Below are 17,106 nucleotides of genomic sequence, written 5' to 3'. Positions count from 1 at the left end.
GTTTTTGCCTCTGTTTTGGCTCTGTTCAAAAAAAATTAGATGGAGCAAATATTACCAAGTAGAGCCAAGATTGCTTGGCATACCACATTACATTTGCAACTGCTGTGTACCTGTTGTACAAGCTCAATAAACATTTAATTTAAAAAGCTTTCTTGGCATTGTGTAGGAACTGAGAAAACAGCAGCACCCCGAAGACCAGCTCTTCAGAGGCACATAGGCTTGCAATACAGTATTGTCTTGAAGCTAGGCTGATGGGCTAGGCCTCAGATCCATTTTCCTCTGAATTGAGGGGTGCATCAAATATTTTATACTTTCAATTTTCAGTGAACAAGGGACTGTAAAGAACGAAAGCTTTTGGAAACCTAAACTAGGGATGTACTGAAAACTTGGGGACCTATAATTCAAGTTTCCTGAACCAGCTGCTGTAAATTCCCCTTGTGCTCTGTTAGCCTCTGACAACATCTTACTAATTTCTCTCAAACTGCACAAACAGAAACCCTAACGCTCCCCACCATGAGAAAGCAAACTCTATAAAGGCAGGTCACCTTTTTAAAAGTTACTTCTACTTGCAGAGTTTTTCCTCATGTATTCATCAAAAGATCAGAGGTAGAATTGATGTACTGACATCATGTATTATCTGGTTTTTCATTTATGAGTTGACAGTGGCCGAACAATTTCCAAACAGAAGCCTCCTTCTCAAATTCAAAACGTTTCAGAAGTAGCCAAACAGATACCACCATAATTTGTGTGTGGTAAAGATGTTTTATTGCACCCTTGTCATGCATATATAGGCAAGAGTGTAGAGGGTATATCAGAAAGTATATCAGATTCTTATTTTCTATGTAGGGCAAACTTGGCCCTCCAGCTGTTTTGGGACTACAATTCCCATCATCCCTGACCACTGGTCCTGTTAGCTAGGGATGATGGGAGTTGTAGTCCCAAAACAATTGGAGGGCCAAGTTTGGCCATCACTGATCTAGGGTGTCAAGAAGAGGGTCTCACCTAGCCCAAATCGGTTGGTTTTCTATATGCAGGGTTCCTGTTGTTTAATAAAAAGAACATGCCGTAATGTGAGCCCCTGCTTGCTGTTTGAAGCCATAAAAAAGGTAAAGGTAAAGGACACCTGGATGGTCAAGTCCAGTCAAAGGCAACTATGGGGTTGTGGCACTCATCTCATCTTCAGGCCAAGGGAATCAGCGTTTGTCCACAGACAGCTTTCTGAGTCATGTCGCCAGCATGACTAAACCACTTCTGGCGCAATGCGACACCATGATGTGGATGGCGCTGTGGTCTAAACCACTGAGCCTCTTGGGCTTGCAGATCAGGTCAGCGGTTCAAATGCCCGCAATGGGGTGAGCTCCTGTTGCTCTGTCCCAGCTCCTGCCAACCTAGCAGTTCAAAAGCACACCAGTGCAAGTAGATAAATAGGTACCACTGTGGCGGGAAGGTAAACTGTGTTTCCGTGCACTCTGGCTTCCGTCACGGTCTGCGGACAAACGCCGACTCCCTTGGCCTGAAAGCGAGATGAGCGCCGCAACCCCATAGTCACCTTTGACTGGACTTAACTGTCCAGGGGTCCTTTACCTTACCCTGAAGTCATAGTACACAGACACAAGTTTACATCCTCATCTCCTAGTGAGAACTGGGCCTCTATCACTGGCAGAGAGACAAGAGTGTTCACAGTTGAATAAGTAACTCCTAGAATTAAGCTGAACACAACAAGCCATATGTTCTTTCAGTATGCAATTTACTCTGTATATAAGAGAAATTCCTCACACATTACCCACAATGCTCTGGGGCTCTTCTATGCTTCACAGGTGCTCCTTGGCTCTGTGGTGAAATTATGAATTCCTTCTCTCAGCCACACAGAGGTTCCCTCCTTCACATCACACTAAACTATGGTATTCAGCATAAGGATGTCCCAAGATATAAACACCCTGCACTTAAGAACTCTGCCTCCTGTACTATCTAAGGAACTATAACTTGTAAGTTGCTAATTTGCTGATGGAAGGCTGAATGCTATGCTACTTAGTGGAAACACACTGCCTTAAATTCCTTTGTAGATTAGCTTGTTCATTGAAACACCATTCCCTGACCTCTTTCAGTTACTCATAATACAATGTTGCTCAACAAAAAGGATGAGATGGCAGAAAGATTTAAGTGTACCCAATGGAAGAGCATACGATCATTTTGTCACAATACATAAATTTTCAAATTATCTCAATTGTATTTGCAGACTGTTAAAAAAAAAACCACCCTGGAAATTGTCAGATAGTAGTAGTTAAGTCAGTCAAAACACAAATTATTCAACCTATGAGGCAACACTTATATCAAAACTGCTTTCGCATTTATTAGCAGGCATGTTCCCAAATGGTTGTAACTGGAGCTGACCTCATTTTGCATCTGATGGGAGGAAATGGAATAAACGCTCATCACATTTAGAAACAATTAGAATTCATTAACGAAACTCGGCTCATAAAATTAAGTGTTGTGGTCCCATGGAAGGGATTCTGTAAGCTCTCCAAAATAATATAAGCAGAGCAACTATCCCTTCAGAGATGCGCTTTATTTCAAACTGAGGATTTGTTTGAAATGTGTTGGTCCCATCACTCTCCCTAATGAATATTCCACAAAAGAAAAAGCAGTTAATTGTGTCAGATACGATAGGAGGGCCAGAGAGAGTATTGGGTGATGACTGTAAGTTGAGCTTTGGGCTGTTTACATTTCCCATCTCTTTGCAAAAGGGAATGTGCATCGCAGAAGATTCAGAGGGGTTACTCATTTGATGCCATGTGGAAGAACCAATCTGTTCTACCCTCCAACAACTCTCTGAAGGGAAGAGACACTCCGTTCACGATCCAGCCGCCATGTTCCTATCATCCATGCACTGAGGAGGAGGAAGTCTATAGGGACTAGTAGTACATGCATGAATTCCCCATTCATCCAGTGTGGAGATCTGCACAATCGGGGTTCCAATTAATGGGGAAGCTTGTTCACATACAACTAGGGATGGGCAATTCTGGTTTTCAACATCGCAATGTATAATAATAATAATAATAATAATAATAATAATAATTTAATTATTTATACCCCGCCCATCTGGCTGGGTCTCCCCAGCCACCCTGGGCAGCTTCCAACAAAGTATTAAAATACAGTGGTCTCTTAAACATTAAAAGCTTCCCTAAACAGGGCTGCCTTCAGATGTCTTCTAAAAGTCTGGTAGTTGTTCTTCTCTTTGACATCTGGCGGGAGGGCGTTCCACAGGGCAGGTGCCACTACCGAGATGGCCCTCTGCCTGGTTCCCTGTAACTTGGCTTCTCACAGTGAGGGAACCGCCAGAAGGCCCTTGGCACTGGACCTCAGTGTCCGGGCAGAACGATGGGGGTGGAGACGCTCCTTCAGGTATACTGGACTGAGGCCATGTAGGGTTTTGTAAAGGTCAGCACCAACACTTTGAATTGTGCTCGGAAATGTATAACCAGCTAAACCTCACCATATACCGATACATCACAATGTCTGAAATAAGGATGGAGCTATGTAGAGGCATTGGCAATTTCACAGTCTTTACAACATTGTGATTTTTGCATAGCACACACACAGACACACACATCAGGGTTGAAACGAATATCACGACATGAACTTCAAATGTACGTGCTTGTCTGAATGTGTATATACAGCCTCTGTTTACAACCCATGGCAACCATTTTGTGTTGGCACCCACAGCACCTTTAGCAAAACAGGAGTTCTAGCACCTAACTTAATGTTGTTTTGGTTTTAAAAAGTAGTTATCTGTACTCATATTGATAGAAGTATCACGGGTGCCAGCTCAAAATGGCTGCCATGAGCATCAAAAAAGGGTGCAAGTACACCATATCAGTGAGTACTGTCCCCCTCCCCCTCCCCCAAAAAACCCCTGTATTTGTGGGTGTATGTACACACACAATTTGGATTGTTTATACTTCCAACAGTTGATGCAGAACCAGTAGTACCATATCAAGCATTGGGCCTATGGGCCTTGTTCATCTCCTCATCCTCAGGCCCCTATTTCTAATCCCCCAAAATTAAAAATGGCACTGATTCAGAAAAATCTCACCAGCCTTTGAACTAGAATCTGGCTTTTTGGGCAACAGGGTTACGTGCCAGAACAGAGAAAGTGAAAGAACAATTGCTTTTCAGTCATTTCTGCATTTTAGAGTTGGCCTTTTACAATGAACTTACAGAGCATGTATCTGCACTTTCTGATATGAAGCTTGTCATAGTTTAAAAAAAGCACAACTCACACCGATTGAGAAAGAGAGGTTTCAGAAGGAGACAGGCTTAACATTGGTTAAGAAAGTAAAATACCTGGGGGTTTAATATGACTGCTAAGAACTTAAACTTATTTAAAGATAACTATGAGAAATGTTGGTCACAAGTGAAAAAGGACTTAGAAATATGGTCAAATTTGAAGCTTTCCTTGTTGGGTCGAATTGCTGTTATAAAGATGAATGTATTGCCAAGAATGTTATTTTTGTTTCAATCATTGCAAATTTTGGACAAAATGGATTGTTTCAAGAAGTGGCAGAGAGACATTTCTAGATTTGTCTGGCAGGGCAAGAAGCCCAGAATAAAATTTAAAATACTAACTGATGCAAAGGAAAGAGGTGGATTTGCCCTGCCAGACCTTAAACTTTATTATGAATCAGCAGCATTCTGCTGGTTGAAAGAATGGCTGCTTCTTGAGAACACAGACATTTTGGATCTAGAAGGTTTTAATAACATTTTTGGGTGGCATGCATATTTGTGGTACGACAAGGTTAAAGCACATAAAGCATTTAAAAACCATATTGTCAGGAAAGCATTGTTTAATGTCTGGATAAGATATAAAGACTTACTTGAAAATAAAACCCCAAGGTGGTTGTCACCGATGGAAGCAAAGGCTCAGAAAAAGCTCAATATGGAGGCCAAGTGGCCGAAATATTGGGAAATTTTGGAGCAAGAAGGAGACAAATTGAAATTGCAGAGTTTTGAGAAATTAAAAGATAAAGTGCGAGACTGGCTTCACTATTATCAAATAAGAGAGGCTTATAATTTGGAGAAAAAAATTGGCTTCCAGGTGGAAAAATCAAAATTGGAAACAGAACTGTTAGATCCCAAAACTAAGATACTTTCAAGAATGTATAACTTGCTGTTAAAATGGAATACGCAGGATGAAACGGTTAAATCTGTTATGATTAAATGGGCACAAGATGTTGGACATAACATTATGTTTGCTGACTGGGAACAGTTGTGGACCACTGGTATGAAATTTACAGCATGTAACGCCTTAAGAGAGAATATTATGAAAATGATATACAGGTGGTACATGACACCAGTCAAGCTTGCAAAAATATATCATCTGCCCGATAATAAATGTTGGAAATGTAAAGAAAATGAAGGTACATTCTTTCACCTTTGGTGGACGTGCCCAAAGATTAAGGCTTTCTGGGAGATGATCTATAATGAAATGAAAAAGGTATTTAAATATACCTTCCTGAAGAAACCAGAGGCCTTTCTCCTGGGCATAGTCGGCCAATTGGTGCCAAAGAAGGATAGAACTTTCTTTATGTATGCAACAACAGCAGCAAGAATACTTATTGCAAAGTATTGGAAGACACAAGATCTACCCACCCTGGAAGAGTGGCAGATGAAGGTGATGGACTATATGGAATTGGCGGAAATGACTGGCAGAATCCGAGACCAGGGAGAAGAGTTGGTGGAAGAAGATTGGAAGAAATTTAAAGACTATTTGCAGAAATATTGTAAAATTAATGAATGTTAAAATGATGCTGGATTGAAATTAAGTGGCATTAGCAACAAGGTTAATAAGAATATGCAAAAATGGATTGATAATGGATGAAATCATATAGCTATAATATGTTAAGATATAGAGTTAAGATAAATGAAAGAGGGTAAGGATTTGCTGAATTGATTATGCAAATGGGAATACAAAAAGGGGAGGTGTGAGGAGGTCAAGGAAATAAGCAAATGAGCTTAAAGATTTCAAAAAATGGATTTGTTTTTAAAAAATTTTCTATCTATTTGTTTTCTGTATTTTGTATTTTCTTCTTTTTTTTCTATGTATTTTTGTACTTTTTGTATTTTTCCTTATTTTTTCCTTTTTTGTTTTCTTTTTATTCTGTACACCTCTGTTTTTTGTAAAACCTTAATAAATATTTTATATAAAAAAAGCACAACTCTTTTTTATACTGCTAGAAGTTGTAACAGTTGCACACCAAGTTGTAGCAAACTCCCTATAAACATACAAATGCAAGCTGATGTTTCCATTTCGCTGTTAAATGCATGCTGCAAATAACTTCCCACCATACATAAACTCAAGTATCTTTCCAAGAAACATTATTATGACTATTATTAATTTAAAAAGCTTAAATAAAAAACTCCTGCCACCAGCAAACCTCTGGAGTCACTGGATGATCTGCTGTGGGGACTGGGAATCTTCACAAACATATTCTAAGTGTTCAAAGAGAAAAGTCACTCTAAGTTTGAAGGGCCAACTTTTGCACACATAAAAAAATGAGAAGCCAGTTTTACTGGCAAAGGGGGGGGGGCTATAGACAGAGGGACACTCTATGGTGTTGATAAGCAAGGGCAGTGAAGTTCACACCTAATAAGTCAAAAAGGGCACATGCACCTCCATGGAACTTAACATATGTATCACATACATGGTCCAGTGTTGACTACATCAGGCACATGGTGGCGCATATGGTCACACTGTTGCTCCATACCACATAAACAGTTTTCTCACTTGTGGAGAGTATGAACCAGCACACAGAACTGGTACATTTCATATGTGGATCTGCTCCTGTTCAGGAGCCCTGCTTCAGATATGGACAACCAACATTCGAAATTCACCAGGTGCATTTTGCCCCTGGTTATCAGCCACTTGGGACACAGGTGGCACTGTAGGTTAAACCACAGAGCCTAGGATTTGCCAATCAGAAGGTCGGCAGTTCGAATCCCCGCGACGGGGTGAGCTCCCGTTGCTCGGTCCCTGCTCCTGCCAACCTAGCAGTTCAAAAACATGTCAAAGTGCTAGTAGATAAGTAGGTACCGCTCTGGCGGGAAGGTAAACGGCGTTTCCGTGCGCTGCTCTGGTTTGCCAGAAGCGGCTTAGTCAAGGCTGGCCACATGACCTGGAAGCTGTACGCCGGCTCCCTCAGCCTATAAAGCGAGATGAGCGCTGCAACCCCAGAGTCGTCCATGACTGGACCTAATGGTCAGGGGTCCCTTTACCTTTAGCTTTATCAGCCACTTGTGACCAATAAAGATGCCCGGGTGCCAGGATGGTGCCTGACGTCTCCACCATATGGAGGTGCATGCCTGGGGAATTCTTGGGTCTTACTTGTTTTCACACACTAGCAACACATCCTGTAGAATTCCACCAGTGATATTTTATCTGCACAATCAGAACTAATTTCAGGAACCAAAAAGCCATGTTGGAAAATACAACTTTTCAGCCGTCTGGCCCCAAAATGGCAACCAGACATTCTGTTTTGGTGACTGTAGCCTTGGTTTAAGGAGCCACTTGGTGCCTGGATTATTATATATCTCAGTTTCTAACACGGCCAACAATGATCCCATCAAGCATGAAAAGGCTATCACCGCATCCGTTAACAGCCTGTGTCAAGCAACGGGAGACAATCCCCGGGAGAATTCCCTGGGGAAAGTCATTTTCAGTAGCATAAAAATAGCAGCACACCTCGCAAGATACTGGAGGCTGCAAATGCTACATGTTGAGCAAGTGTGAATGAGCAGGCAGAAGTAGCCCGTTATTAATCATTAGCAGAAACATAAAACGGAAAGAACACTGGGGAGCAGCAAATCACCCCTTGGAAAGTTAGGTCCTTAAAAAGAAGAAGAAGAAGAAGAAGAAGAAGAAGCACAATTGTCAGAAGGTTGAACTCTGGAAATTTATTGCATAGACCTGTGACTCCAATCACTCATGTTTTTCAAAGGGCGACCTTAATAACTTGTTTGAACATGACAGTAATCTATTGAACAGAATACACAGGAACTAAGTACAGAAGATGTGCTATCTTTTGAGGGACCAAGTGCATGTGAAATCCACACAACGTCCGCACTGGTATCAGCCTGTGAAGGTTAGCTACTCATTTGTCCTGAAGAGGGAACTGGTGGAGAAAATGGGCAGGCATGCCAGATGGCCTTCACTCAACAGTCAATCAACAGCCATGCCAATGCAGAATTTTCAAATGCAACCATTATTTTAGTGTTCGAAATTAGCCTGGTGCCAGGCACAGTGGCTATCGTGGCCGAGTGGCTATCGGCCACTTGCAACCAAGTGAAGATGCCTGGGCGCTAGGATGGTGCTTGAGATCTCCACTATCTGGAGATGAATGCCTGAGGATCCTTGTGTGAGAGAGCCAGTTTGGTGTAGTGGTTAAGAGCAGTAGACTCGTAATCTGGGGAACCGGGTTCGCTTCCCCGCTCCTCCACATGCAGCTGCTGGGTGACCTTGGGCTAGTCACACTTCTTTGAAGTCTCTCAGCCCCACTCACCTCACAGAGTGTTTGTTGTGGGGGAGGAAGGGAAAGGAGAATGTTAGCTGCTTTGAGACTCCTTCGGGTAGTGATAAAGCGGGATATCAAATCCAAACTCTTCTTCTTGGATCCTGACTGTTTTCACATACTCATACCACATCCTGTAGAATTCTATTTCTTAGATTAGTTATATTTTATCTGCACAATCGGAATGAATTTTAAGAAGCAAAAAGCTTTTTCTGTGCTGCCTGAACAGGAGCAGCCGCCATTAGGAAAAAGAGGTTGGAATAGTCCCTGGATCAAGTTACTTTTCTTCTTTAAGTTCTCAAAGCTCTTAAGCTAGGTCAAGGTTGTCATCTGAACTAGCCAGATGTTTAACTGAGAATCAATCACAATCAGTCCATCATTTGAAAAATAAGACTTTAGAGCCGTCTTGCCCCAAAATGGAAACTAGACATTCCATTTTGGTGATTGCAAACTTGGTTTATGGAGCTATTTGGCACTAGCTTATACAGGGTGTTTGAAAAGTAACTGTACACCTACTATAAATGCACTCTCCATAGGTGTATAGTTACTTTTTGAACCCCCTGTATATCAGAGTTTCTAACATAGTTTTGACTTACAGAGAGAAATTGCCACAAGCTCAGGCCTAAACTCTCCACATGGCAAAACTGTGCGACTCTGACTTTGAGGTACATGTTAGGCATGTGGGGAGGGGAAAGAGAAGAGACAGATTGCTGTAGAGAAAAGGCCAGAACACGGGGAGAGACTTATCATAGGATGAGTTATCTATTTTACCATCCAAGGAGTTATTTGTCTCAGTCACATCTCACTTCCACCACTAAACATTGAAGTACAACTGTAGGAAGTTTCCTACAGTGTAGATATTCTGATGGAATGCCATGTTTTGACCAAACTATATATATATATTACAGGAACCTCCACAGACATAGCACTTGTTTTTAGAAGTCTGAGGTGAGTTTCCTATTGCTTGTAGGACATAACTCACATTATGGTAAATCACCGACACAACGCATGGAGAAATCAATTAGCAAAACCTGCACACAGTCTAGTGCACAGCAGGAATGGAAAACTTTATCTGAGGTCACTGTATTAATACAAAGAGATGTGCCAAGGCCCTGTGCCTTAAATTTAATCATAGTCCATCTACATTTGTAATTGCATTTGCATCTATTTTGTTCCGGATCTGAATATGCTTTAAACCATTTATGTTCAGTTTTGCAGCTTTAAAATTGCCCAAGGCTGAAATCTGAATAATGGGTAGCTTTTACCCTAAACAGTAAGCAAAAGTAAGACTGCCAGAGTTGCTTAGTAATAACTGTTACACACACACCGGTATAGGGAATGCTGGGGGTTGGAGGAAACAGAACAGGGCAAGCAGACCTCTGCATGGGAGCCATGCTGATCCGAATGACTTGTGATTTGTGGTGCAGAATCCAAAAGAGCCCACCACATCTGAGCTGACTGGTCCCCTCCAGTTCTCTCCCAATTCTGGGACACAGGCGTCTAAGGAAGTCAGATTAGCCTCAACTAGAGCCAGGGCCTTTTCAACACTGGCTCCGGCCTGGTGGAACACTCTGTCTCATGAGACCAGGGCCCTGCAGGATCTGATTTCTTTCTGCGGGACCTGTAAGACAGAGTTGTTCCGCCTGGCCTTTGGCTTGGAAACAACTTGATCCCCTCCCCCTCTTTCCTTTTTTCTCTTTCTGTGATGGAACTCCTATTTGGGGACTTCCCTGGCTTTTTTCTGGTCCACGTAGGACCAGTCTGGATAGTTGGCCTTGAAGACTTGATGTTTTCATCCCCCAAAAAGTTTTTTATTTGAGTTCCTACTGAAATGAGGCTCCATTTTAGTGTTTTAATGTTGTATTTTAATCTTGCTTTTAAGTTGTATTTCAATCAATTGTTTTTATACCGGGTGTTAGCCGCCCTGAGCCCAGTCTTGGCTGGGGAGGGCAGGGTATAAATAAAATTTATTATTATTATTATTATTATTATTATTAGGAATGAAAGGGAAGCACATGAAGAAATGATAGAGACGACACAAATGGACAAGCTCAAAGTAGTGACAAATGAAGAGCAAGAAAAATATGACAGATGGGGTTGCTGTGCATCAAGAACAAAGACAACAAATCATCTGCTGTGAGAAGGTATCAGGAAGATACCTTGCAAAAGAACTCAGTGTGCCTTGTTTGATTCCAAGACAGGCATCAGTCTTCCAGCGCTCTTCTACATATTTATTTTAAAAGGTTAACATCCTTTAGGATCTGGAGGTCTGAAGATCTCATTTTTATTAACCAACTCCCAGATCTGCTGGTTTCTAGCTGCACAAACACATCCAGGAATATTTTGCAGACAAAACCCCCCCACTAATGCAGGACTCAATAATTAAGCAGTTTGAGGAATGCCAGAGAATTCAATGAAATTCGGAAAAGAAAAGGAACCTTCAGTAGCCCCTGCAATTTATACTCAGGGGTACAAAAAGAGAACAGCAATTATTTACTAATCTAGAACACAGAAAATCAATACCAATAGGCTTTGCCTTTACAAAACAGGTTTGTGAAGTCTTCAGTTTCTCTGTGCTACAGTATAGTACCATTCATTGTTGGGTCCATTTAGCATTGTTTGCCTAAATAAAGTCATGTGCTTTAGTCATTCTCAAACAGTTGGATTCCAGTAGGCCTACAAAATAATAATAATAAAATAATAATAATAATAATAATAATAATAATAATAATAATAATGCCCAACCTTGCTGCCTCCCCAGCCAGCTTCCATAGAAACCAAAAATACAGTAAAATATCACACGTTAAAAATTTCCCTGAACAGGGCTGCCTTAAGATGTCTTCTGAATGTCAGGTAGTTGTTTATCGCTTTGACATCTGCTGGAAGGGCGTTCCACAGGGCAGGCGCCACTACCGAGAAGGCCCTCTGCCTGGTTCCCTGTAGCTTTGCTTCTCGCAATGAGGGAACCGCCAGAAGGCCCTCGGCGCTGGACCTCAGCGTCCGGGCAGAATGATGGGGGTGGAGACGCTCCTTCAGGTATACTGGACCGAGGCCGTTTTTTAAGGACACTTAAATGAAGCTGTAATTAGAACAAGTAAAACATTCCAATTGCTACCAAAGAAACAGGGAAGGTTTCAAAGAATTTCTCAAAACCCACATCTCTCAGTACTAGCATTTAAGCAAGATTGATGATCACATCTACGGGCTTCTGTTGCAGACACAATTCCACTGCAATATAGAAATTAATGTCCCCCTGCCAAATGTACGTAAATGCCCAAAGGAAATGAAACCCAGGTCCATTAATTACAGTATACAGGAGCCATCACTTCTGAGCAATGATTACAGGTAGCATTTAACTCAGGAGAAGATGTCAAATGTTTTTCACCCAATACCCATCCTTTAGTCTGCTCTTCAGAGGCCAATTCTACCACAATTATTTATACCCCACCCAGCTGGCTGGGTTGTCTTCATCAAGCTATGTTGTCCACTGACCTTACAGTTTTTCCACATTGTTCTCCCACCCTCAGTAAGCACATTAATTGTCACAAAATCAAGAGGAATGTATTGGTGGGGCAGAAAATAAAAATGACTACTTATCAAGGTAGTCACTTTGAGGTATAATTTGGGAAACCCCAGTCAAAGCAGAAAAGAGTCTCCCGTTACGCCACTGACATACAGTAATCAACAACAACAACAACAACAATCTTTATTACGGTCCAGAGACCCAACAAATCATTACAAAGCAATACACAATTCAGACAGCCTACCTCCAGGTTAAACAAGCATTTTGTTCAGAATATAGGGATCATTGGTTCTTGCAACCACCAATAAAAACTTTGCCACTGCTAATGTTCTAGCATTTGTCCGGTCTTCCAATAGGAACCTGACATAGTGAGCCTCTGATTTTCCCGGGAAAGGTACCAGCAAGGGTAGTATCAGTTCAGCCCTGGCTTGCTCATATTTTGCACAGTGCAGCAAAATATGTTTTATGGAATCGATGTCTTGAGCACACGAGCAAAGGCTGTCCTGGTAGGGAACTACTTTCAACCTGCCATCCAACACTGCAGAAGGAAAGACGTTTAGTCTGGCTTTGGTGAACAACCTTCAATAAGTTGGTACAGTAATCACAAGAGTCACAATAAGGTACTTTCGTAACTCTTGGTAGCAGCACACCAGACAGTCAAGAGAATAACACCACATTACCCCAAATAATAAAGCCTTGAATGACAACCTAGTAGGTGTTATGGAGAAAAATACCATTAAGTGGCTCACTCCAAACCAAGGTTTTCTCTTCATGGGCACCATTTTAGACTATGATGGAGGAATTCATGTGGAAAATGCTATGCCAGGACTGAAAATACTTCTGAACTTCTCCCGATACCTCCAGGAGCTGGCAGGAATCTAGAAGAGAAAGTTGCCTTCGACCGAGAGAGAACATTGGTCCATCCGGCACAGCATTTTGCCCGCTCAACAAACACACATCTCACTCTACGCTGATTACACTGACTGGAAGCAGCTCTCTGAGGATGCAAATAAGAGTCTTTTGCAGCGTTATCCAGAGAGGCCATGGTTTGAACCCGAGAACTCATTCTGTATGCAAAATATGTGGTCTCTCGTTGGAACACAGCAGCCTGCTCACAGAACTTTCCAGAGAAGGTGTTCAGACTGGACATGAAATTTTCCTCAACTCCTCAAATCAATTGTCAAAAAGCATTCACTAGAAGGCTAATCTCACACAGAGATCTGGCCCTAAAAAAGAACTGGGGTCCAATTTAACTCAAGGAAATGGAACTGAAGAGGAGGATGAGAGAGTGAGTTTGGATTTGATATCCCACTTTATCACTACCCTAAGGAGTCTCAAAGTGGCTAACAATCTCCTTTCCCTTCCTCCCCCACAACAAACTGCAAGGTGAGTGAGCTGAGAGACTTCAGAGAAGTGTGACTAGCCCAAGGTCACCCAGCAGCTGCATGTGGAGGAGCGGAGATGCGAACCCGGTTCCCCAGATTACGAGTCCACCACTCTTAACCACTACACCACACTGGATGAGGAGAAAGATGAACCTGTTTTAGGGATGGGAAGCCCTGTACTCACGCAACACACCATTCAAAAGGTGTTGTTTTTAACCTCCATACTTTATTATGTTCAGGGAGATCATAAAATAAAAGACCTTTCAAGGAAGTCAGCCCCACTCCCTTTTGCAACTAAAGGATGCTACATTTGAAGAAGCTCATCCCTAAATAATGCTTGGCTAGTCAGATACAATTCTGTTCCGTTTTATTGGAGTGTCAATAGCTTCATTTCATTGGGCGACGGTCTCTTAACACACAGTTGCACAGGGGACCCAAGCAAAATGGATGTGTTGTTGCCTGAAGCAATTTCGACTCTATTATTTCCCCCAAGCATCTGGCTTTCAATCACCTGCTTTCCAAAGGAAACCATGTATCACCTTCAAGAGGCACAGAGAGAGATGCTTAAGTAGAAGGAAAACAATGCCGGTCTCGGCAACTGGAGATAATGCTGTGCCCATATTATAACAAAGTATCAGCTGACTGGAGTTGTTGCAACTTGGTGAAGCTGTTATAATAAACAAAGGCACATAAACCCCTTAGGCTACCACTGAATAAACATCTTGCTCCAGAGTAAGCCCTACAGAATTCAAGCAGCACGAATCCACCCGGTCCCCTAATGTTCAGCCCTTCCAGTGTAATATCTCCAAATTTTGTTCTGTGCTAACCTAACCTCTAACTGCAATCCTATACATGTCTTAGGATGTCAGCCCCATTCAATTCTCTGGGACTTCCTCCCACGTAAGTGGGTACAGGACTGCAAATGTAAAGACTGCAGTCCAAAAAATACTTATTAGGAACTGTGCCCCACTAAACACAGCAGGATGGGGGACAATAGCTCAAAGCACACGCTTTGCAGGCAGAACAGAAGGTCCTCGCTTCCTTCCCTGGCATGGCGTAACCAGGAAAGGCTTGAGAGCCGCTGACTGCCTGTGTCAACAATACCAACGGTATGCCAATACCAATCGGCTATAAAGCAGATTCCGATGTTTCTATATCCCGCATTTAATTGCACGAGGATTACGCTGCAGGGAGCGCTTCCTTCCGGCTTTCCGGCTCCACAGCGAGCAGCAGAGTTGACGTTTCTTGAGGAATCCGCGCTACACGGCCGCCGAGACTTGACCCCACCAACCCAGCCGTCTGCGCGCCTGCCCGGGAGCTGCGTGCGCTCGAAGAGCTGCTTCCCAACCCCCCTTCCCGGCTCCTGCTAACTAGGAAAGAGCGGCTCAACCTGTTGCAGCAAAGGAAGAGCGGCAACGCCATCCAAGAGGCAGCCGTTGCGCGCACAGGCATTTCTCAGCACACAGGGGAAGAGTTTACTTCCCGGTCTCTGCGCCGTGTGACCCACTGACACAAAACATACTGCAGCCAGAAAGAAAAGGAGGGGGGAGCTCGATCTACTGAAAGGCCAGGTGGAAGAACCGAGAAGATCCTGCGACCCACTGTGAATCTCTTCTCCCCCCTCAACGACCCCCAGACACGGGCGTGGGCAGGGGGAGAGGGGGCAGCTGCCCCTCTAATCAAGTAAATAAATAAATAAAAATAACCAAAAATAGAAATTGCAGGCAATTTTTGACAGATTTTTCTGAGCACTTGAGGAGAAAAGAAAGTAATTTAAAACTGTTGGTGAGACATTGCATTGGGAGTCTGCTAGACAGAGGATAGTAACAGGTGGGTGTCCTGCTGCCCCCCCCCCCACATAAATCCTGACTACTTGTCCCCCGTGACAGAAATCCTGGCTCCCAGAACCCACAAGTTATTGGGAACCGCTTCGGTGCGCGGAGATCTTCCGGGCACGCATTGCAATGCAGGCGATTTGCAAGCAGAGGCTCGCGCTACCAGTTGCATGCGATGCCTGCAGTTTCCTGCTCGGGAGGCTGAAAGTGGGAGGAGAAAGTGGCTAGAAAGGGAAAGTGCTCCCGCCCGCCGGACCTTTCCCCCCCTAGCCAAACCATCCGCCGCTCAGAAGGGGCGGAATGGGAAGCATCGGCGCGTCCTGCGGCCGAGTCCGGCTGGCGCTGTGCTCCCGGCGCGCCTCACCTTCTGCTGCCGCCGGGCCATGTCGGTGGGCTGCTTGGCGTTGAACGGGTAGGCGATGCAGCGCACGATGAAGGCGTACAGCTGCAGCCGGAGCCGCTTCTCGCTCTCCTCCTTCTGTAGCCGCTCTTGCTCTTCCCTGCCTTCGCTGCGCACCGAAGGGCTGGGGCTCGCCGGGCGCCCAGACGCGCCGCCACTGCCGCCGTCTCCAACGCCGCGGTTCCCCGGGCGCCCGGGCTCTCGGTGTGCGGCAGGGAGGGTGCGCGGGGAGCTGGCCGCCGCCGCCACCACCAGCACCTCCCGCCGGTCTTCGTCCAGCACCTCGTCCGACTCCTCTTCGCTAGACGACGGGTCCAGCATAATGGTGCCCTCTCGCTCCCCGCGGCCGTTTGGAGGCGAGAAGGAGCGCCGCGCGCAAAGGCGCCTGTAGCTGCCCGACCAGCGCGCACCTTTCCGGACACGTCGAGCTTCCACGCCCGACTATTTCCTACCAGCGAGCCGCCGGCGGCAGCCGTGAGAAAGAGAAAGAGAGAGAGGAGGAGAGGCGGAGTTTGGGGGAAAAGGGGTCGAGCTTGGGCGCTGTTTTCCACCGGGGATCCTATCAGAGCCCGCGCTGGCCTGTCACTTCTCCGTCCGCGGCTCCGCCTCGCCGACAGCAGAGACGCACAGGTGGGAAACCTGTAGCGCCCACAACAAGCAACACGTGGAACAGAAGGCGAAAGGAACGCCGCGCCGGGCCAGATGAGCGAGCCGAGCCAAAGACCCTTTCTCTTTCTCAGCGAGCAGGATCAGCCACGAGCTTTCGGTGCTCCCCGGCCCCGCAGTTGCCCAACCTTGCTGCCTTTATAACCCAGCAGCTTTATACAGTGGTACCTCGGGTTAAGTACTTAATTCGTTCCGGAGGTCCGTTCTGAACCTGAAACTGTTCTTAACCTGAAGCACCACTTTAGCTAATGGGGCCTCCTGCTGCCGCCGCGCCGCCAGAACACGATTTCTGTTTTCATCCTGAAGCAAAGTTCTTAACCTGAAGCACTATTTCTGGGTTAGCGGAGTCTGTGACCTGAAGCCTCTGTAACCTGAAGCGTTTGTAACCCGAGGTACCACTGTACTGTACTGCAGCTGCATCCCGCCCGCCTCCCCATCGAGTAAATCAATAGAAAGACTTAACTGAGGTTTGCCTGCCCCCCCTCCCGGAACATAAATCCTGGTAACGCCCATGTTTACAGGGGGGGGGGGGAGTCTGCGCCTGCATGATAGAGATCTCCTCCCCCCCACCTTAAATACACCTGCAGGGCTCCGTCAACTTTGGATAATATTTCTCACTGCAAAACTACTTGAGAACCATAAGCCACAAGATGCTCTCTCTTTCCTCGGGGAAATTGGGGGTTTTTTGGGTGGGGGGGAAATTGGGGTTTTTTTGGGTGGGGGGAAACTAGGG

At 44.6% G+C, this 17,106-nt stretch overlaps 1 protein-coding gene across 15 annotated transcripts in view; it reads right to left on the bottom strand.

Annotated features, from left to right (window-relative positions):
• CADPS2 (calcium dependent secretion activator 2) overlaps nt 1-16,209 on the bottom strand; it is a 347,579-nt gene extending 331,370 nt beyond the window's left edge. For 11 of the 15 annotated variants that reach the window (XM_083574321.1, XM_083574330.1, XM_083574329.1 and 8 more), the window contains exon 1: nt 15,672-16,196. In XM_083574321.1, coding sequence (XP_083430447.1) covers nt 15,672-16,028 — 357 coding nt within the window. In that variant the 5' untranslated portion in view covers nt 16,029-16,196. Of the gene's footprint in view, nt 1-15,671 lie in introns of all 15 variants that reach the window. The other 4 variants (XM_083574323.1, XM_083574326.1, XM_083574325.1 and 1 more) reach the window with 1 other exon arrangement.
• Nucleotides 16,210-17,106: the final 897 nt, after the last annotated feature.

Source organism: Podarcis filfolensis (assembly GCF_964270895.1).
Source record: "Podarcis filfolensis genome assembly, chromosome: 10".
Lineage (NCBI taxonomy): Eukaryota > Metazoa > Chordata > Lepidosauria > Squamata > Lacertidae > Podarcis > Podarcis filfolensis.
This window is presented reverse-complemented; position numbering and strand designations above follow the sequence as displayed.